General features: G+C 38.4%; 1 protein-coding gene across 1 annotated transcript in view; it reads right to left on the reverse strand.

Annotated features, from left to right (window-relative positions):
- Positions 1 to 23,753, reverse strand: part of Ar (androgen receptor) — a 174,237-nt gene that overhangs the window by 57,795 nt on the left and 92,689 nt on the right. The window contains exon 2 of the mRNA XM_042694946.1: positions 17,955 to 18,106. Within this exon, the coding sequence (XP_042550880.1) occupies positions 17,955 to 18,106 (152 nt within the window). The remainder of the gene's footprint in view (positions 1 to 17,954; positions 18,107 to 23,753) is intronic.

The raw sequence follows: 23,753 nt of genomic DNA on the forward strand, positions 1-23,753 counted from the left end.
CCACTGTCTCACACCTGTACTCTAATTATTTGAGGGTCTGTGATGGGGAGGATCATAGTTTGAGGACATGTTGGGCAAAAATGATTGGGGTGTGCTGACAAGTGTCATTCTAGTTTCTTAGGAATTGCAAATAGGCAGATCACATTCCAAGCACACACCCCGGAAGAAAGTATGAATGTTATCTCAAAATCAGTGAGTGTAGAAAAAGGACTGGAGGTGTGGCATAATAGCAGAGCACCAGCTTAGCAAGACAAGGTCTGAGCTCAAATCCCAGAACTGCCATAAATAAAAACATGAAACACTCTCCTAATAATCACAGTATACTTCATGGTATAACTTTTGAGTAGTATTTTAGAATATGGAATTGCTTCAAAAAGAGACAAGTTTGATTCATCTTTTATGTAAAAAGCGATTAGGTTCAACTTTTTAAGCTCCCTAAAGAACATAGTATTTACTTTTATACTTTCAAGACCTAAAATTTTATTGAATTGTTGCTTAAAATGACATTTTCACTGAGATTTAGGTTTAATATAAAGTTATTTAACTAACACTATCAAGAGTACTGTCTGTTTCAGTTATAAAATACTCTAAAAGAAAAATACTCCAAAATAAATTCCTCAGTGTGTACTATCGGAATTTAGTGATTGATGGATTAATATTTCAATAGGTTTTTGGCCGAGAGAGTATGCTTCTTAAGCAGTAGCCCAGGCTCTGCCAGATCATGAGGCTTTAATATTTTCCTATAGTATCTTTCTGGGGTGAAAATAACCAATATAGGCAGTACTTGGATTTGTAAACTTTTAAGTCTCATCCCTTTGCCCTATGATGGCTGTTTGAAAGCCTCCCTTTCAGTCAGTCTTAAAGTTTAATAAATTCCACTGCATGGAATACTAGGTGTCCCTGGAATGAAGGATGGAATAGGTCAAGGGAGATGAGAGGACAAATGTCAGTTTGCTGTCTTCTTATTGTCAGTCCACTACCACCTCTACTGCTCCAAGCCACTTGGGCAGCAAGAGCAAACAAAGAAAAAGACCTTCAAAACAATTTCACAAGATCCATGTGTCTGCCAGTAGGGATATCTATCCATGAACTCAAAACAGGCACATTAAAGGCTGAGAAGCCATTCTCACTGTGGAGCACAGATAAAGTTTTAAGGGTGATGGGATTTGAAAAGCCCATGTATTTATAAGTAGAACAAATAAATTAATTCCAGTAAGATGACCACTGTAACTTCAATTGTACACAGCAACTTGGGAAACTATGCTGTTGCCAAATGTCAGATCAAAGTAATGTGTGCTGGAATTTAAAACACTACACAATGAAACAAAGACTTGCTCTTGGAGAAAGTTTTGCTTCTGTCATAAATCCTGTAACTGATCTGCACAAGCTTCTCTAGTAATCTTTCAGCTAAGATGGAAAGCTGAGCCTCCATGGGAAGGCACTCCTTATGATTTCCTGGCCATTTTCTGACCACTGTTTACTTTCTGAGAGACAGTAATTATCTCTATAATGAATTTATGTATCTGTCTAGTCCTGCATTATGCACAAGAGATTGGCTATACTGTCATTCCATTTGGAGGTTATCTTTGCAGTACACTATTGGGTGGAGGGTTATGCAAAATTCACTCTGAAGAGCATTGGGAGGTATATCAAAGATATAATCATGATGCATATGCAGAGCAAAGATGCATCCAAGGGAGAATGAAAAGCCCTTCCTAATCACCTGCTCACTATACAGCAGGGCCTGCTAGCTTTTACAGAGGAACTTATAATCCTGTCTGATGACTGGTGTGCATTGATTACTTTGTGTGTTGAGCATGCCACAGTGCCCTTCTCCTGCAAGTTTTTCTCATTTCCAAACCTCTCATGGTTTTTTGATGTCTCAAAGAGGATGATTTATACCAAAATGTCCCCTTAGGCCATGACTCCTACCAATGTTGCCAAATATACACTGTCTTATTTAAAGTAATCTCCATGCTTCTGTTGTGCTCATAATCCAAGCATAATTCCAAGTCAAGTGGGTGAAACTTAATCATCTCTTCTCCTTAACCCTCCGTTTACTTCCCTCTTTTTGTTTTTAAATCTTACCAAGTGCTTGATGTGTTCATTTGAGCCTTGGTTCCTCAGTGCTTATACCTGTACCTTCCTAGTGTAGGTAAACATCTAATGTTCAGAACTTACTTTGAATCCTATTCATTTCAAAATAGGAGATGAATACCCCATTCTTCCAGAAACATGCTTAGAAACCTATGGATAGTCTGATTCCCCATAATATGTCCTGATGATGGCTAAGTATATCCTAATGACTAAGGCCTTCCAAAACAATTCCATGTTTAGGGATTTGACAGTATAGGATAGAAGTTTCCAAAACTATGACAGATCATGGTTGTTAACATACTTTTAAGAAGAGAGGGCATACTGATCTTAAGGCCTAATGTCTGTAATCTTAGCTACTTAGGGGATTGAGTTCTGAGAATCATAGTTCAAAACCAACCTAGTAAGAAAAATCCATGAGACTCTTTTCTTCAATTAATCACCAAAAGGTTGGGCATGGAGGTGTGTCTCAAGTGGTAGAGTGCTACCCTTGAACAAACAAAAAGCCAGGGAGATGGCAAGGCCCTGAGTTCAAATCTCAGTTCTTAAGTCATAACCTGATTACATGTTCTCACCTACAGCATCTTTTGATTATTGTTTTTATCAACCTATGACCTAGTATTTCCACTGATGGAAATGGGGCCTAAGGAAAATTTCACAATAAAAGGAAAAATATAAGAATAGAACTTAAGTGGATGGAAACAACCGAAATTTCCAAAAATACAGGCACTATCAAAACGAAAAATAACAATGACTGCACACATTCTGCAAGGGGGTGGAGTCAGACCTAGAGGAAATGAAGGTAGCTTTACTTGTGTTAGAGTGGTGAACTTTTCAAAAAGCCACTAGTAGAAAGTGTGTATCTCCAACCAAGTGATAAAATTGCACATTTTAAAGAATGAAAGGTGAAGCCTACCAGGGTCAATGCACTTCAGAAGCTACTTTTGATGCATTTGAAATAAAATTATGGTTTCAAAAAAGGAGCTTTCCTCTAAGGAGCTCAGAGTACTGGAGGCAAAAGATCAGTTAGTGTATTACTGAAAGATAAAACAGGAAGTGGTAACAACCACGAAAGACACCCAGGAACGGCTGTAGTATGGGAAAGGAAGGGGCACCTTTCTATGGGGTAGAGGCTTAATGGAGGAGGAGACATGTGAATGTGGTGTAGAAGAAAGATAAGACTGGTATAGAGTTGTGGAGAATAAGCACTTTAGACAGATGATTAGAGCTGGAGTACAGATGAGGAATGGGGAGGGGAAAAATTGCATTGAGGGAGCAGAATAGATTTGACTATCTCGTTGTACAGTTTCTCATAGTAGCCTTATAAAGCTAACAGGAAATGAATAGTGATCCTCCATGCCAAAATAAAACCAGTAGTTCCCTCTTGTAATCCTAGCTACTCAGGAGGCTGAGATCTGAGGATTGAGGTTCAAAGATAGCCAGCCTGGGCAGAAAAGTCCATGAGACTCTTTTTTTTTTTTTTTTTTTTTGGTCTGTTGTGAGGCTTGAACTCTGGGCCTGGGCGCTGTCCCTCAGCTCTTCAGCTCAAGGCAAGTGTTCTACCACTTGAGCCACAGTGCCACGTCCGGTTTTCTCATTGTTTATTGGAGATAAGAGTTTCACGGACTTTCTTGCCCAGGCTGGCTTTGAACCTCGATCCTCAGATCTCAGCCTCCTGAGTAGCTAGGATTACAGGTGTGAGCCACCGGTGCCTGGCACCGAGATTCTTATGTCCAAATAACCAGCAAAGGAAGTGGCACTGTGGCTCAAGCGGTAGAGCGCTTGCCTTGAGCTGAAGAGCACAGGGACAGGGCCCAAGACCAGAGTTCAAGCCCCACGACTAACAACAAAAAAAAAAACCCAAAACAAATAACCAGCAGAAAGCCAGAAGTGGAGCTATGGCTCAAGTGGTAGAGCACTAGGTTTGAGGAAAAAAAAGGGGCTAAGGGACAGAACCCAAGCCCTGAGTTCAAGCCCCAGGACTGGCACCAAAACAAAACAAAACAAAGCAAAAACAATGAGCCAAACAAAACAAAACAAAAAAACCCTATCAAGCACACTGAAATGAAATTTGAAAATGCAGTTTATGTTGAGTTTATGTAAATCAGTTAGTTGCTGTCTAATTCTAAATACTCCAACTAATTAGTGCTGCATAATCTCTCATTTTGTACTTATCTCTATCATGGCACTTATCAAAATGGTATTTAATCTTTGTTTCCACATCAATACGTCACATTAAAATTTGAGATCTTTGGGCTGGGAAGGTGGCTCAGTGGTAGAGCACTTGCCTTGCATGCATGAGGCCCTGGGTTCGATTCCTCAGCACCACATAAGCAAAAAGAAAAAAGCTGGAAGTGGCGCTGTGGCTCAAGTGGTAGAGTGCTAGCCTTGAGCTGAAGAGCTGAGGGATAGTGCCCAGGCCCAGAGTTAGGCCCCACGACCGGACCAAAAAAAAAGAATTTTGAGCTCTTCGAGACTCTGTGTCTCATTCATCACTGAGTTCCCACCTTCGTTGTGCTGTCTTTTGTTTTGTTTCCTGTCAATTGAGACCATTCTTTACCCATCTCTTTCTCCCCAGAGAGATGAGGTCTGACACAAAACAGATGCATAATATTTATTGAACTGAGGTGAATTGGGTGCCTTTCACTTCTCTTAAGTCCTCATTGCTTTAGTATTCCTCATTTGTAAGGTAAGAAGAGTTAAACTGAGCTACCACACAGGACTGTTGTGAGAATTTTTTAAGTAAGCAAGTAACATAGTACCTCAACTACAGAAAATGTTTTGGTAACATTGGGTACTGTTTTAAATTTATTTTTGTTTTGGCCTAGAACTCAGTACATAGCTCAGGCTAGCCTCAAGTTTCTGACCCTCCTGTCTCTGCCTTCTGAGTGCTGCCATAAGCCATTACATCTAACTGGGTGCTGTATGATTATCACCATCATTACTGTTTGTTGGTAAGGCTTCCAGACCCACTGATGGGAAGAGACCTTTCAAATTGTGTCACCTTGTCATAGTCAAGATTGTCCCTGGGCCAGGGCAGAGGTTCTGGGCCTGGAGATTTTTGTCTCATATCTTATCACATTGCTTCTGCTGTACTTCAATACACTTTTCAGTATGAAAGTTGCAGCGTGTCTTGGAGGTCAGGTGCACTGGACTGGTAGCTCCCTGAGGACATGACTAGTTCATCCTGACCTGGGATCTGTCATAAAACATGCTTTTTGAGAAAATGATGAGTAGAAGCTATTGTCTTGATTTCTTTCCCCCTGCTATGAACTATGACAATACAAATGAGTCTAGAGTTTCTGCTAGTAAGAGCCTAAGGGCCTAGGATCCAAGAAGCACACTGCTACCCACTTTGTTATGTTCTAGTCAATCTCCTTAGTTTTTGGTACTTGGGAGTAGAGTTACCTATTAAACTGCAAAAGTGTACATGCCTGGAAATAATCACTATCCATGTGAATGGCCACAGGAGAATTACTCCACTGTAAAAATTTCTATAACAACAATGGAGACCTAGAAAAGTGTTCTAATTTACTGGGGGACTGATTTTTTTCTTCGTGCACTAGGAGGCACTGGCAGCAGTGTTTAGTTTACTTCATTCTTAAAAGTCTGAATTTCTAGTGTTATCTTATATCATTTGGGTAACTTCTCTGACAGTGCTCATCATTATCACAATTTTACAGGTGAGAAAACTAGGCCGAGGGTATGATTTCTCATGATGTTGGTTAATGGCAGCAAGCCCTAGCTCCTAGTCAGCCATTGGATCATCAACACATCCTTGACATGTACTATAAGTTTTGATGCTTAAGAGATTAGGGGTAGTAAATGCATTTTAACTTAAGACAGGTTCTGGATATAATACCATCATGAGCTGAGGTATTGAACTGAAGACAAAATCTGTTCCCCCTACATCAAAAAACTCTAGGATAGAAAACTAATGTAAAATCTCACTAGCTAGGCGAGAAGTTGTTCTACATTTCCTCACCACACCCCTTTCTATTTGTTTGCTACATCTCTCTCTGCTCCTGTATAAGTATAATTTATACATAAACTTGTTTCCTTGTTCTTGTCAAGTTGCTAAAGAACTCGTGTGTGTGTGTGTGTGTGTGTGTGTGTGTGTGTGTGTGTGTGTACGCGCACGTAAGTACAAAGTAAGGGTTTTCACTCAAGGCTGGTGCTCTGCCACATTAGTCACAGCTGCACTTCTGGATTTTAGGTGGGTAATTGGAAACCAGTCTCTCAAGCTTTCCTGCCTAATCTAGCTTTGAATGATGATTCTTAGATCTCAGCTTCCTGAGTAGCTAGGATTACAGGAATGAGCCACTGGTTTTAAACTCAAGAGAACAATCTTTTCAAGTGATTTGAGCTACAGAGCATTTTCTGGGGAGTTGACAATACGTAATGGTCATGTGGCAGAAGAGGCTAGCCATGCAAGAGAGTAAAAAGTAGATTTAGTCATAAGTAATAAAAAGGAAGGACCAACCCCATTTTATTCTGAAGCTGAACAGAGCTAAGGGAGCCCCAAGGACTAGATACCAGCTTATTAATGAGCCCTGATGGCCTTAGGCAGAATGCTAACCTCTTCTCTTCACATGGGGTATTGAAGAAGATTTGAAAGTGATTCAGGTAGGAGTCAGAGATCAGCAGTATGTACTTGCTGGTTTTGGTCGGCTGCTTTTGAATAGCATTAAAATTTGAGAGTGGGTGGTGGTGGAGGGATATCAAGACAATCTATGAGAAATATGATAAATTCTAATGTATCAATAAAGTTTCATTTTAAATGTAGTAGACATCATAGGCCATATACTATATATTTAAAAGAAATGTTTCCTCTTCTCCACCCCACACACAAAAAAGGCAAACAAAACAATATATAACTAAACCACATTCCTCCAAGACGTCCAAAGCACTAGGAATGTGGGAGATGGCACTCCAGATAAAAGATAATCTGGCTGTTTTTTTTTTTTTTTAAACTCATCCGGCTGCAGGAAAAGAAGCCTTGAAAATTATTTACACAGGTGCTGGCTCAGGTTTCTATTGAATCTGGCCTCAGCTTACTTTCAGACACGCCTCTGGCCCAACAAGGGAAACCAATGGTTGAACAACATGAGGGATAATTTATGATCTTTTTAGTTTTATTCCTTGGTCTGATATTTGAATTTTCTAGAGGAGACTAGACCTATGCTTTTGGGGCCAAAGATAGCATTCTGACACATTCAAATCCAAAATGTAGAAACTAGGAGAGTTAATAAACATGGTCCAGCTGGGGAAATGCTACTCACAGTGTTCTGGGACACTTTCTCTTTCTGACTTTTGCTATATTCCAATACAAATACTATTGGCTCTTCAGCTCTCTAATTCATACTGAAGGAAAGTGATTGACTATAAATCTTATGCCAATATTGGCTTCATTTATCCAAGAATATACCACAGATACCAACTCCCAATTTTACTTTCTATTTTTTGTCTGCCCTGGGAGACTGCCTTCTAGAAGAAAGAAGCAACAACTTACTGGAAACTATATTACACATTGTTTTGTTCTTCCAACAGCTCTGTGGGCTATTATTACAATCACAGAGGTAAAGAGAAATTAAGTGATTTTCTTAACAACACATATCTATTTAATCTTGGAGGTAAGGACTGAACTCAGATCTGCCTGTTTCCCAAGTGTTATATATTCAAATTAAATAGTCTACTAGTCAATGGGCCTATGTCTTAACAATTTAGAGATTTATTATAAAAATAGTGTTAAAGATTGAGATTTAGATTGTTCATATGTATATGTACATATATACATATACATATACATATACATATACATATCATATACATATATTTGTTAAAGTATTCAAGATCATTCAGTTCAACTATTTTACATGTCAGGTAGAGATTTTGTTTTTGGTCAGTTGTGGGGATTGAATTCTTGCCCAGGGTGCTATCCCTGAGTTCTTCAGCTCAAGGCTAGTGCTCTACCACATTGAGCCACAATACTACTTCCAATTTTCTGGTGGTTAATTGGAGATAAGAGTCTCATGGACTTTCCTGCCTGGGCTGGCTTTGGATTGTAATTTTCAGATCTCAGCCTCCTGAGTAGCCAGGATTATAGGCATGAGCCACTGGTAACCACTAAGATAGAGATTTTTAATGTGCTAAGAGGGAACAAATCATGCCTAAGGCCACACATAAATCAGTGGCAGAACCCCTGACTTAAGATGCTCTTACACTGCATATCATTTCACTACCTGGATAATATAGCCTGCTTTGAAAAAACTCAGAGACTAGACTAGGGAGCTATAGACAGCTCAGCATGGAAAGGGAACCAGGCATAAAAAGGTCAATCACAGGCCTATGGACAAGTTTGCTGTATCTGGTGAGAATCTCCATAAGCCCTTCTCAGTTCTACCAGGTTCCTCAAACTAGCCACTTGCTTTCATAGTACCTTGTCCTTATCTCAGTCTTTTCCCTGTTACTGAAGTTCTCTCCCTACATTTTTACACCTGTCAAACTCTTATGCTTTCTTACTTTAAAGACAGACTAATACTTTCGTGACATCTTCATAAACTTTTATGGCAAAATAAATAATTTTTTCATTCTATTCAGAGAATTTTCTACCTAAATTCTAGTATATGACTATTCTCATTCCATAATAGATAGCTATATGTCACATTTACCTCACAGTGGCTATTTGTATGACTTTGGGTATGCTGTTACTTAACTCTTCTGTGTCTTAGTGTCCTCATTTTAAAATTTAAGTTGAGGTTAATAATAATATGTACACTGTAGGGTTGTGGGAATTGAATGGGAAAATGTTTATAAAGCATCTAATGTATTGAGTGCTCAGTAAATGGGTTTTGTAGTTATAGTTGTATCTCTTTGTTAGTGCCTAGTATAGATCCAGTATATACAATAAGCACTAACTGTTGAATAAAAATGCATACACTATGTGAGGAAACTGTCAGTTACTTTCTAGCCTTGTTGGATGTCACTGTTGTCAGGATATTCTCTTATGAATATATAGAGTCCATATAAAAAAAGTAGACCAATGTTCTGTATCTTCTCTGAATAATATATCCTGTTAGAATCACTTGAATGCCATGGAAAATTTCCCTAAAAATTCATACATGCACTTACTCAAAAAGACCTAGCAAAAATCTTCCAACCATTAACTACCATTATCATACATTCTTCTGCTAGGTGTAAAGACGTACAGTTACAGAAGATGATGTCACACAAATTGCAGAAGAGAAGATTAACAAGCATGGTGAATACTTACTATGCTTCCTCATAACTCCTGAAGTTTCCAAGGTAACAATCGCTATGGCTCTGTTGATTAGCTGTTGAGATGGGAAAACCCCTCAGACAAGAAGCATTTAATGAAGGTAGATGGTCTGTTTCTGCTGTTATGGAGTTAAATAAAATTAGGTATCATTTCACTCTCTAGGCTTTAGTTTTCATTTTTTTGAAATGGCTTGGCCAGATTTTGGATTCCTAAGTTTCCTTTCTTCAAGATTTAATAGTGTATAAAACTCTTGTGATTCTGAGAACTTTACATCTTTGATGAACTCTCATCAAACAACTTTTAACTGAGTGAAGTATCTTGGAAATGAACAAGCCTGTGGGTGATGTGGAGGGATGTAGTTTTCTCCTTTAAGGACTAGAAGAGCTCTACTCTCCAGAGTCTACATGCAGATACCAGAGTGAAGGTAAGGTCTATGTACAAAATGAGTTATCCCAAGAGTACAAGGAGGAATAAAATTTTAAGACACTGATGGAAAGAATAAGATTTTGTCTCTATAATCTTTTAACTTCATCTATGGAAGGAACCTCTGTTTAATGCTGCCCAAGAGGAGTGAAATGGATTTTTCTTGTCCTTGGTCCTGTGGAAAACACAAGGCATGCTTCTCTAGGAGGGCTCAAGAGCAAATGGCCAAGGAATCATTGGTCAGCCATTTCTATCCATATATCCTGTCTTGGGGATCTTTTACCTTAGCTTAGCAATAAAGAGCCACAATGCTCATGAGCACATAGGTTAACTTTGTTTCCTGTTTTGTGGTTATGTCAAGAGAGTAAATTAAGAGCTAGCAGGCCTAGTGTCATCAGAATCAGATCCTTGTCTTCTGAAGAGGATGAATCAGTAGAAGATGATGACTCTTATGTCTCTGGCCCTAGATAATTAGATAGAGCTGGTGAATTGCTGTTTCTAGTATGAAGTACTATGTTAGTAATATAGGCTCCTTGTGATGTCAGTGCTATTTGCTAGCTCTTCGGTTCCTCCCCATTATACTTAAGCATTTCTTGAATTCTTTCGTTCTTAGCTGACTCTGTTGTTCTACTTCACTGTTGTCTTTCTTGTTTATCTAGGCATAATATTTTCTTTCTATTTGGAGTTAGTATATTTTTATATTTGAGGGGTAAACTATGTTGTAGCAAAGTGAATGCTGCAATTGGCCCAGGAAGACCCAAGTTCAAATTCCAGCTGTACCACTTGCTCCATATCTGTTTACTAATTGACGAAGCCTCACTAGGCCTTTATAGAAAACCAAGAGAAGGATCTTTCCCTCTGAGCTGCCCAGAGAGTGGACAGTATAGTCTTTCATCCACTGAAGAATGTTAAATATAGCCAGAATTATCATCACTAAATTCTAAGCTCCTCAAAGCATTTTTTGTGGCTTGAGTGTGTGAGTCCGTTACTCTATGTGTAATAAATGCTTACTGACTGATTGAATGGTGTTACAATCAGGCTTACTTATAGGAGGTATTTGACAGGGACCAGCATTGACTCTACAAGGAGCTATAGCCATTTTACTCAGTAGTCATAGCAGACTGGAAGCAAAGGGATTGAGTTTTTTTTTAATCCTGGCTCCCTTTATTCACTTCCTAATCTCACCTATGCAGTTTATAGTTACAAAACTCACCTGCCTCCTTGGAAAGCTGAATGCATTTACATAGCTAAGAAAGGGTAGAGAGGAAGCAGGAACACTTGACTAACAGGTTTTAGAGTACGCACACATATTCATTATAATAGGGAGATCTTTTGGACAATGAGTTCTTACAGAGTTCAGGTGTCTTGTGGAGTAGTATGTTTGTTGCTGCAGGAATAGAGTACAAAGAAGACACATACTACCTGTTATCTCTGAACAAAAAGTGGGTCTAGAACTTATACTTGTAAAACCAGCTGACTACAAAAATGAACCACCCTGAATTTGACAGTCACTATAGATTCTCTTGGCAGATTGAAGAAGCTTCTGACTTAAGTTTATACACATGTCCACACACATACATACAAAGATGATAAGAGACTGGGAAATCAGTAAGACATGACAGAAGGAGGCCATATACTCAAGAGATTTTTGCAAGTGACAAAGGTCATGTAAATATTCCAGATATTTATATAATGGGGCAAGTGCTGTGGGAGTTTTTTTGTTAATCACTGTTTAATAAAGTGGGCATGCTATAAATAAGCAGGCATAGCTCTTGGCATAGCTCCCAAATTGGACTGTGACAGAGACTTGGGTGGGCACCAACTGCAATGAGTTATAGAGCTAAATTATTTATTCTGTAAGCCTGTGGTCTAGTCTTGTTGTGGGAAAGTCCAGAATGAGGCCAGTGTATGTGTGTGTGAAGTCAGATGACAGATCTATAACTCAGATGACCACCTGGCTTTACTCTGTATGAGACAGTGAGTTTTTATATAACATTTGGTACCAGATAGTCCCTAATACCCTTCCTCATTGCCATCTGGAAGATAATGTGGTATTGAGAAAAATTCATTCATGAAAAATACCACATTCATTCATCAAAAAATTATTTATGAAAATGTCTATGTATTATTTATGTTTGTATGTCATAGTTATGTATGTATGTATACATATATTTCATAGTTTAGAAGTTTAGGAAATGTGTGAAATGTTTTCCATTTCTCCTCTTAATATTGTAAATATAATATTTTATCATTACTAGATTTATGCTTTTTTCTCCTGTCTGGTTAAAAAAAGGCTGAGGAAGGCCACCAAACTAGGCATTCTATGCAAACTGTGGCCAAATTGAGAAGAATTTTAAAAATTAGATAGAGAGTTCCAAAAATACCAAGAGGTTGGAAAGAATAAAATTTATTATGCAGATTTATAAGCACAAGAGAGGCCATTGGAAACAAGAGTTAAGAAACACTAGAGCCATAAGCCAACTCCACCTGTTTGGGGCAGACTTAAGAGAATTTTTTATACCCTTAGTGGCTATAAAAGGTCAAAAGGAAAATAATACATAATGCCTTGTGAAAATCAAAGAAATTCAAATTTTGGCATCCATAAAGTTTTACTGGAACACAAGTATGCCATCACTTGATGTATTGTCTGGGGCTGCTTTCACACTACAAAGACAACGTTGAGTAGTTGAGATAGAGACAATGTGACCTATAAAGCCTGCAATATTTACTACCTGGCCCTTTATAGAAAAAGTTTATCAAGCTCTGATCTAAGGTTTGGCAGCAACATTTAAGAAAAAAGAGATTGAAAGATAAGAGGAGCTTTTGTGGCAAGATCTTTAAGATTCACAAAGCCAAGACTAGTCAATTTCTTGGCTAAAGATAACTGATCAAGTCTTTGTTGAAGCTACAAGCAGATCCTCCGAGGCTGGGAAACAGTACTTAAAAAGTCAGAGAGTGAAGAGGGCAATGACATGTACCAAAAATTCTTTGCACATCAAGAAGTAATATTCAATTCCACATGAGTTGAAGTGGGAAAGAGTGGATTTAAAGGACAGAAAGAGTTCAATAAGGGTTCACTGACATTTCTTCCTTCCCCAAAAAACCCTGGGGCGAGAGACAGAATCAAAGCCATACTCATATAAAATTTGCCAAAGAAACTAAATTGGGACCTATCGTAAACATCAGTGAAGATGGTGTAATTCTTTGAATTCAGAATGTAAACTACAGTTTCAATTTTATGATGTGTACCAAACAGCGCTCCATGTGTACAAAACAAATGGATGTACAATCTCAAATGTTTTACTAGAAAATGTCTGAAAAATAGTAAATTCTTAAGCACATAGTGCACATGATGAATTAATTAACCCTCTTTGAAACATGATGAGCTAGAGATGGGATTCCATATCCTGGTATTTCAGATGAGAAAATGGAAAAGGAAGGAAGTTACCAAGCTACGAGGGAGAATCTCGAGTCTTGCCTAGGTTTTAACACAGCCTGTTCATAGTCTACTCTCTCAGCTACTTCTAGCCCTGGATTAAGGTTTATATTTTTATTCTAAGAACCTGTGATTTTCCATTTGCTAGGAAGAAAAAATATCCATTTTATTTGATTTTTCCCCCCACAGGGTCTTGCTATATAGCCCAGGCTAGTCTTGATCTGGAGATCCTCATGCCTCAGCCTCCAACTGCTGAGAGATGGACACTACCATACTTGGCTTGGAAAGGCATTTCAAAAACATCTGGTTCAAGTCCCCTATTTTACAAACAAAAAACTGATTCCCAAAGGGGGGAAAATTTCTGTGTTTCAAAAAAAATTATCTTTAGGTAGTTGTACAAAGGGATTTCAATTCAGCATGTCAGTTTATGAGTACAATGCATCTTGATTAGTGTCATCCCTTCCATCTTTCTCCTAAGGGGTACATGTCTTATCTCAGACTATACAATTAAAGCCATTCAGAACCCTTGTGTATGACATAGTATCACCTATCCTTAGACTTTCTGTTCTCTTTGTTTCCAACTTGAAAATGGTCCTTTACTTACCCATTTATCCTACCTACTCAACAAACACATTTTCTTTAAATGCCTGTATCTAAGTGACAAACCTTCCCCCCACAACCACACTTAAATCCACACCCACATTTAAGTTTACTTCAACTAGATTTCAGTAAGCTTTGCTCCCAGTATGGGTATACTCTCAACAATATGCAAATTCTTCCCTGCTCACTCTTATGCTTACTTCAATCCCAGGAGTAACTAACAAAGAGAAAATGTCAGACTTTCTCCCTCTGTTCCTCCCCAACAACAACCAAAAAATCTGGCCAGATTACAACCAACTCTGTGACAGCATGAAAGCTTCTGGCTTTATGAACCACCAAAGCTAGAAATGAATTTCTGTCTGACATGTTAGGCTTTTAAATCTTGTATGTGTGCCCAGTCCAGAGATTTCTGAAAACTATGAATGAAGTGATAATCAACACTGACTATTTCATCTGTGTTAAGTACAATAAATGAGGACGAGAAAGATTTGTATTTCTACTCTTTAAAGGCAGGTACAATTTCAAGTTTCAGCAAGGTAAATTCAGAACCATCTTCAGAAAGGCCATTTGGGCCATAAAATAAAATTGAGGGGATTAAAGACAGGAGAAAAAAAGAGAATGTTAGAACATTAACCATACCAAAATGAATTGCATCTGTGAATGAAGATAGGAAAATGAAACTAAAACTGTTGAATAATTGGGGGCGGTGGGGAAGAGAGTAAATGAGAGAGTTAATCTGATTAAGGTGCTGTGTATATACACCTGTGAGATACCTGGTGAAACCTCTTTGAACAATTAGCATCCACAAAAAATGAATGCCAGGAATGTAAAACAGGCCCGGGGCGGGGTGGGGGAGGGGTAGGTACTAGTGTGAGGGAGGAGTGCAAATGGAGAGGGAGAAAGGTGAATATGGTAAAAAAAAAAAAAAAAAAAAAACTTTATATACATGTGTGGAAATGGAACAATAAAGCTTGTTGAGACTGGTTTGGTTAAAGGGTATGGAGGATGTGAAAGAGGGAGGGAGGGATTGACTCTGTCTAGGTTCATTGTATGCATATATGGGAACGTTAAACATGAAACTCCTTTGGATATCTAATTGATGCTACCATAAAATTAAGAAAAGTGAGGGAAGGGTTGGGTAGAAGAGTGAGAATGGTGAAGGAGGTGACTGATCAAGATGCATTGCAGTCATAAACTGCTTTGTTAAATGGTACTTCTTTTGTAAAACTACTTAAAACATAATAATTTTTTTAATCTGAGGGAAAAGATATGCTGTAAAAATTAGAAAAGACCCAAGTTGGTAATTGTTCTTTTGGGGTAATAAGGCAGCAGTAAACTCAAGCTACCTGGATTCACTCATGGGAAAAGACAGAAACACCAATAGTGTTTCCGCCCCACCTCCACCGCCCGACCCCTCCCTCCTCCCTCTCCCCCCCCCCCCCCCCCCCCCCCCCCCCCCCGCCCCCGCCCCGCCAAAACCACCTTTCCACTGTCTTTCAAAGGGCTCAAAACTACAATCTGGGATACATATTCCAAAGTAACCAAGAAATTCAGATTTCTTCTCCATGGCTTTGTAAGGTCTCCGTTGGTAGTTTTGGTCCCATGAGCTCACTAAGGGTCATTTTCTCAAAGAAAATATGTATTAGCATTTTCCTAACTTAAGTGGCTCTAGAACTGGAAGCATTTTGAAACCTTGTTGGATTTCTCAGTGATCTGTATGTTGGGTGATCCCTCTACCCCACTTCCTTATTTCCTCCCATCTCCCAGGCAACACTGCCAGCTGTCTTTCTGCCCACTTTCTTTCAGCTCTTAACTTCCACAAAGAGCTCCCTGCTGAATGTATAACATGACAGCAAAGTGTTCCCTTTCATGATACAGTTGATCATTTACCATATTTTCTGAAAACAGTTTGGTGACCCAGATTTATAAACCCAGAGTCAGCATCAAATCTAATCTAATCTATGTGGCTATTGAATTTGTTTGCTAACTTGGTCACTTCAACTAATTTCTCATCTGATATAGCTACTACCCTGGTGCCGGGCTTGCTGACACACTAGCTCTAGATGGTTGCTTAGAATTACTCCCCTTCTAGAGGAAGTCTCTGTTAGGTGACAGAGTTTGTGGAGGCAGGAGAGGATTAATGGGAAGTTGTGGTGATCTAGACATTCCATTATTTCCTTTTCTTACAGTCATCCTTTCCTAGGGAGGAAAGGCACTGCTTTCAAGCTCTTTCTTTTCTTTCATTTACCCCTTTAGCAGTTCCGGAGTTTGAAAACTAAAGACTTCATGCTTGTTAGGGAAACACTTAACATTTTACCATTTGAATAATAAAGCCAGGCCTTTTACTTTCATTATTTTTTCAGATGAGCTCTCACATATTTGACATAGGCCAGCTTTGGACTAAAATCCTTCTACCTATGCATCTAGCTAGGATTACAGACACCTATCAGTCCTGCCAAGCTTATTTATTGAGATAGGGTGTTTTTACCTTTTTGCTGTGGCTGGGCTTGAACTGTGCAATCCTTGATTTTTGCCTCCCAAGTAGCTGAGATTTCAGGTGTGTGCTATAGAGATGGGACCCATCTTCTCAGGCTGTTTTTATGCTGTTTAGGACTAGACACTGGTGTCCTGAACTGCATACTATTCTAGCATAAATTGCAGTAATGGGTTACTTGGAGCCATCGGTAAAACCTGCAGTGTAAGATTTCAGTAACATCGGATAGTAGAAAAACAAAGGAGGGGGTAACAATGTTCGACAAGAAATGTACTCATTACCTTACTCATGTAACAGTAACCACTCTGTACAGCATCTTTACAATAAAATAAAAATTTTAAAAAAAGATAAAAAAAGATTTCAGTAACATCATTGCTATGATTGGCTTTTAATGAGGAGATCAGTGAAAGGGCACCCACATTCTACTTTTCACCCTCAATGTCAAGAGGTTACCAGTGCTATGTCATCCTCTGGTGAGTAAGTGTACATTCCCCGTGAAAGGTGTGACCTAAATACCATCTTTCCAGACTTTTCTCAGAGTTTATAGCCCTTATTTAAGGGTAGAGCCCTCTGTTTTGGTTTTACTTAGAGCTTAACTCTTCCTAGCTGAAACATAATAGAATAAAGGCCCATACATGACAGCAAGTGCATCCTTTGTAAGAGAGAAGTGGGGGTGAGAAGTTAAACAACTCAGTCTATTCCCAAAGCATCCCCACAGCTTCTTATCTAGGTTCTGCTCACCAGTGTCCCTTTGAAAAGGAAACAGTAGTACAGGAAGGGAAGTGAAGTAGATGAATAGGAGGCTTAAGTCTAGGGTGATTCAGCTCAGAAGGAAGGAATCACTAGAATATATGAGGTCTCGAAATGCTGAGATCCTGCTAGAGGATATAGGTTGTACATCTCTGGGGCTAGCACCTATGGATGAGTCTATGCTAAATATGACTAAAGGGCTGAGGCTTCAGCCCACTTAGGCAGGTAGCAAATACTACTTTGCTTAAGACTAAGGACCAATGGGGAGCCCCTGAGGGTAGCTTTCTGGAGAGGAGAATAAATGTGCTGCTCCTCCAAGACTCTTAACCTGCCTAGGAGCTATTAATGCAAAGAGAGGTCCCACGGCAGCAGCAGTATCAGGAGGGAGCAGGTGCAGAGACTGATGATTTGCTGAACAGTGAGAACACTTCCTTTCTGGGGCTGAGGCCAGAAAACCTTTGCTAAGGAACAGTCTTGTATTCACCAAAGAGAACAGCCTGGGGACTCAGTTGGGGTTTCTCCATTTCTAACCTCTCTAATAGGCACAATATTTTTCCCTCACTGGACAGCACAGCGGAAAACAAAAAGGTAGGAAATTAAATTTTTCAAATCATTAATTCTTCTTTTCTTCTTAGAATCCACCAAACACCAAACACCAGCTGGGACCATCTTCATTGCCTACATTGCCTGTATAACCAAGGCAAGTCAAAGGCGGGAGACTGACATGTATGAAAATTTGCTTCCTTATGTTTGTTAGGTCATTTAGAAGGCACTGCCAATGCCGCTGACCTTGGGATGAACATTTGGCCCTGAAATGACATCTTTCTCTGAGAGGTGAAAGAGAAAGTGATAGAGAAGTGAACATAGAAGTTGTTTACCTTCAGCAGCTCTTTTAAAGAAGACTTTGCAGCTGCCACAAGTGAGAGCTCCATAGTGACAGCCAGAAGCTTCATCTCCACAGATCAGGCAGGTCTTCTGAGGTGGAAAGTAGTAATCGATGGGCAAAACATGGTCCCGGGCACTCTCCAAACTGGAAAGACACACACACACACACACACAAACAACAACAACAACAAGTAACATATGTCAGTGTATAGCAGAAATAAGCAAGCAGAATTTTATGGACTTTGGGAATAGCTATGCATCCATTATAATTCATTGCTTAGGTGAGTCCACATAAAACTATTTCCTGGGACTTCTTCTTATGGTGTGAACAGAAAGATTTTTGGATACCATCCAGTGATTACAGAAGTTATGTACAATTAGCCAATGGCCTGGACCTTGTCTCTATGAAATAAAGAATAGGGTTAAGGTATCTAAATTAACATGGCAGTAAGATAACATTTTTTCAGAATAATAAAATGATGTGGGACTACCTCCGTCACCTTACCACAGTTATGTGGGACATTTTGGGGGCTGTTATCCAAACACTTGGGCTCATAGTTTCCTAGGCCATGAATGGTACTTCAGAAAGTATCTAATATAACTATGTATTTTCTCAGGAGATAGGTGAATAAATTCTCTAAGTGGATGAAAAGGAGAAAAGCCAGAATGCCAATTTGAAAACCTTCATGGAATGGTAATTCTTAATATCTCAAAGTAATTAATTCAATTTGGAACAAATGTAACATGGCTCTTTCTAACCAAAGGTCAACTTTTAGCATAAACAAAAGTCATACAGATGAAAATTGCTCACACACTCAAAGGAATGCAAACTCTGCACTTATGATTACTTCTTTATCAAGGGAAATGAATAAGACCAGATGAGAGCCTATTTGCTGTGTTGGGTGATATTAGCACCCCAAAATAACTCAATGAGACAAGAATATTTTCTCATTAGCATATCCATTGAATAAATAAACTAGACGGAGTGAGAATAAGCCCAGGATGGGCTGACTCCAAGCCAAACAGTTTCTGTACCTATAGAAGTTTCTAGTACTCACCTTTACTTTCTATGGCTCTTTGATTTATCATGCTAAGCATAGTTCCCAGAATCCAAAAATGCATCAAAGAAAACTGCTCTTAAAGTTCAAGAGCAAAGAAAGCTTTCACTTAGACAAGGCTTTACAAGTATTTTATCTCCAAAAGCCAAGTTATCACTCCCAAGTTCAAGAGAAAGCACTCAGAATGTTCTGATGATAGGTAAACTTGGAGGCAGGCTATGATGGCTTGTCTCACTGCCCCCTCTGATAGGCCTTTCCCCTTCTTTCCCTAACTAGAAAGCCAGCAAAATCGGTCCATTAAATCAAGGCTATTAGGGCCATACATTTCACAGGAAAGGAACTATACAATTCAGCCAAATGTGAAGAGTCTCGCTCTTCAGTCATTTCCTTGCAATTTGTGTCCCATCCTCAGTCCTGAAGCAGTAGCAGCCAAAAATTCACAAGTTTTGTTCCATCTTTTTTGGCTTTTTAAGAAGAACGCAAATAGTACACATAAAATCTGAAGGACAGGTATTTAGGCAATCTAGATATCATTCAATTTTCACAGCAATCCTGCCTGGTGTCCAATATTTATTGCAGAATAGAAAATTGATGCTGAGAATAATTTAAGTAAACTTGTCTACGACTACACACCTTGGTAAACTGCAATGCCAGGATTGCATCCTGAGTATGTCTAACTCCAAAATGCAGGTTCTTTGTTTCTTGACCACAGAGAAATTTTGTTATGAGTTTGAAGGTTGAGATTAGGTAGTTTCATTGAGCTGAATTCCTGCCATCTAGTCCTAGATTCTACAGGATATAGTGATGATCAAGATATGTTCTTTCCTCTCAGCAAGTCATCATCTAATTCAGATGTAAGACAGGAAGGCCAAAATTGTAAAATGACACAGCAAATAATGTGCAGATTGCTGCATGATGAGGAAGCACCTCAAAGACAGGGAAATTTTTCAAAAGGCAAAAAAGATATGTTTGAAAAAGATAATGATGATAATGATGATAATTATCACATAGTTACAAAATAAATAGCAGATATACAAAATGGATGCTTGTAGTAAATAAGAAGTCCTTTGATAAAGGGCTTTGAAAAAATAGGATTGGCTAGTTGATGTTTAATTGGATATAAAGTTTCAGTTAAGCAAGATGAATGGGTTCTAGAAATCTGCTCTGCACATTATACCTATACAAAATAGTATCGTGCAGTAAAATTTTGTTATAAGGATACATTTCATGGTAAATATATATTTAAATGTTAAAGAAATATAAATTATGACCTCTATGAAAATTTTTGTGCAGCAAAATTATTGTAAATATTATAATCAAATATGTGACCCATATACCTTATACAAATATACCTTAATCAAATTGACTTTTACTAATTAAAAGTTTTGTTTTACTTAGAGACTGTCCCATAGCTTTTTCACTCAAGGCTTGTCTTCTAACACTTCTAACATAACTCCACTTCCAGATTGGGGGCAGTTAATTGTTGACAAGAGATGCATAGACTCTCTTACGCAGTCTGGCTTTGAACCTTGATCCTCAGATCTTAGCCTCCTGACTAACTAGGATTGCAAGTATGAGGTGTGAGCTACAGGTTCCCAGATTACAATTAATTCTGTCTAGTGGTCTGAGGAAATTCTGGGTCTCATTGGATAAGCTTTCATGTCTCTCTTTTTCCTTCTTCCTCTTCCCTCTCCTCTCCTCTACCTCCTGTTTTCCTTTTTCCATTTCTCCATTCAGCCTCTTTTCAATATTTTGAGCAGCACTCTCATTAACCCTGACTTAGTGTGGGCAAAAGGCATTCTGAGGTTTTTGAGTCATGGATTAACCATTTGAATTAGAAAAGAAAATTCCAACCTAGAGAAACGAACTCATATATATGTGTACCATATGTAGAAATGTTAATAGCAGTTGTTCATAAAAGCAGAAATGGTAAATGTCCACTGATGAGTATAGGAAATATAAATTATGGAATATTCATTCAATAAAATATAATTCAGCAATGACAAACAAGTGAGAAAACCTATGGATCGTTCATGGTAATGTTTTGTATTACATCTAACATACTTATAATTCTATGAAAAAAGTTCAAAAATAAGTGAAAGCAAGCAATATGTTATTAGGAACTTATTTTTTAAATCAGCAATGCAAGAGAATAATAAACTCCAAACAGAATAGACTGGTGAACTCTTGAGTGGCAGCTGAAAGCACTGAACTAAAGCAAGATTCATGTGTATTTATACGTTTTTGTATGCTGGTACTGGGGCTTGAACTCAAGGCTTCTCACTCTTCCTTAGCTTATTCACTCTAGGCTGGCTCTCTACCAATTAAGCCATACCTCCACTCCTAGTATTTTGCTGTTTAATTGGAGATCATGGGTCTCATGGACTTTTCTGCCCGCTCTGGCTTCAATCCATGATCCTCAGATCTCAGACTCATGAGTAGCTAGGATTACAGATGTGGTCACTGGCTATACATTCTTTTTTTAAATCACTAGGCCCTTTATACATAGCAGGCACCCTTCTAGATCCTGAATAAGTATAGTAGGGAACAAAACATAAAAATTTCAAGCCTTGGGGGCTGGGAAGGTGGCTCAGTGGTAGAGCAATTGCCTTGCATGCCTGAGGCCCTGGGTTCAATTCCTCAGCACCACATAAGCAAAAAGAAAAAAGCCAGAAGTGGCACTGTGGCTCAAGTGGTAGAGCACTAACCTTGAGTTGAAGGGCTGAGGGACAGCTCCCAGGCCCAGAGTTCAGGCCCCACGACAATTAAAGTAGTGTAATAAAAGGACAGCTATCAGAACAACTACAGTAAAAAAGACAAAAAAGTTCATTTTCTACATATGGTCTTGTACATCTCATTGTTACTATGGGTCATCCTGTATCCTTATTTCAGCATTTTATTTCCTTTCCCCTCCCAAAATTAGAAAAATGTATATACAAGATGCAGGACACTGGAATCAAATACAGTGACAACAGGGGACCTATGTTTCTTTGATTCTGGATTACTTAATATAATTTTTTCCAAGTTTTTCCATTTCCTAACAAATGGAGCAATGTCATTCTTTCTGATGGAGGCATAGAATTCATATATATATATAATATATAATATATTATATATATAATATATATATAATATATATATGTTATATATATATTATATATATATATAATTTTCTTGATCCATTCATTTACTGAGGGGCATCTGAGTTGGTTCCATATCTTAGCTATAGTAAATAATGGTGCAATAAACATAGTTGTGCTGGTAGCTTTAGTATGGCCTTTTTTTGTGATCTTTGGGTAAATCCTAAAAGTGGGATTGCTGGGTCATAGGGGAGTTCCATGTGGAGTCTTTTGAGGAACCTCTATATTGCCTTCCAAAGTGGTTGAACAAATTTACATTCCCACCAAGAATGCAGTAGATTTCCCTTTTGGCCACATCACCTCCAGAATATGTTGTTATTAGATTTCTTGATTATAGACATTCTAACTGGGGTGAGGTAGAATCTCAATGTTGTTTTGATTTGCATTTCGTTTGTGGCTATAGAAGTTGAGCATTTTTTCATGTGTCTATTGGCCATTCTTATTTCCTCTTCAGAGAAGTCTCTTTTTAAGTCTTTAGCCCACTTATTAATCGGGCAGATGTTTCTTTCAGGATTTGTTGTTAGGGGATTTAATTTTTGAGTTCTAAGCATATTTTAGATATGAGACCCTTGTCTGTTATATGGCTAAAGATGATCTTCTCCCAGTCTGTGGGCTTTCTGTTGATCTTGCTTGCCATGCAGAAGCTCTGCAATTTCATGCAATCCCATTTGTCCAAACTTTCTTTGATTTGTTGTGTTTCTGGGTCTTTATTAAGAAAATTTCGGCCTGTGCCAAGGAGCCCTAGAGTTTCTCCTATTCCTCCCTGTAATGTATTCAGAGTGTTTGCTTTGACTCCAAGGTCTTTGATCCATTTGGAGTTGGTGCAGGATGATATATGGAGATCTAGATTTAGTTTTCTACAGGTGTTTAACCAAGATTCATTGGCTTAGCCTTAATTCTTTGATCTATCATTTGAAATTATTTTTGTGTAGGTGAGAAGTGGTCTAAATTCATTTATTTGCACTTGGCTATTCAATTGTTCCAGCATAATTTGTTGAAATGCTACTTTCTTTGTTGAATGATTTGGACAATATTGCTGAAAATCAATTGACCATAAATGAGTTTATTTTGGGATTCTCTATTGTATTCCATTTTATCTATGTTCCCCTTTTGTGCCAACACCACACATTCTTGATTACTGTAGCTTTTTAGTAAGGTCTGCAGTTAGAAAACTTGAATCCACTAACTTTGTTCTCTCTGAAGATTGTTTTGCCTCTTCTAGGTTCTTTGTATCTCAATAGAAATTTCAGGGTCAAGTTTTTCATTTCTGTTAAGAAGTCAGCTAGGAGTTCTACAACTATCATTATTAACACAGTTTTACAAATTAGTTTCATTCTGTTGTGCTTTGTTTGGGTCCACCCTTCCTTCTACCCATGCTTTCCCTACTCTCTTGAGCCAATGTTTTCACTGACATTTCCTTTAGTTTTTGGGAAGTATTGCCATCTTAATTAACAGTATTAAGTCGCCTAACATATGAAAACGGGGTGATAATTTTACTTATCTGGATTGGAAATCTTTCTATAATGTTTTTAAGAGCTTTCAGTGAATTAGCCTTGCACTTCTTTAGTTTAATGTATTTGAAGTGTTCTGGCAT

The sequence above is a fragment of the Dipodomys spectabilis genome, unplaced genomic scaffold (assembly GCF_019054845.1).
Source record: "Dipodomys spectabilis isolate Male_0828 unplaced genomic scaffold, ASM1905484v1 ptg000176l, whole genome shotgun sequence".
Classification (NCBI taxonomy): Eukaryota; Metazoa; Chordata; class Mammalia; order Rodentia; family Heteromyidae; genus Dipodomys; species Dipodomys spectabilis.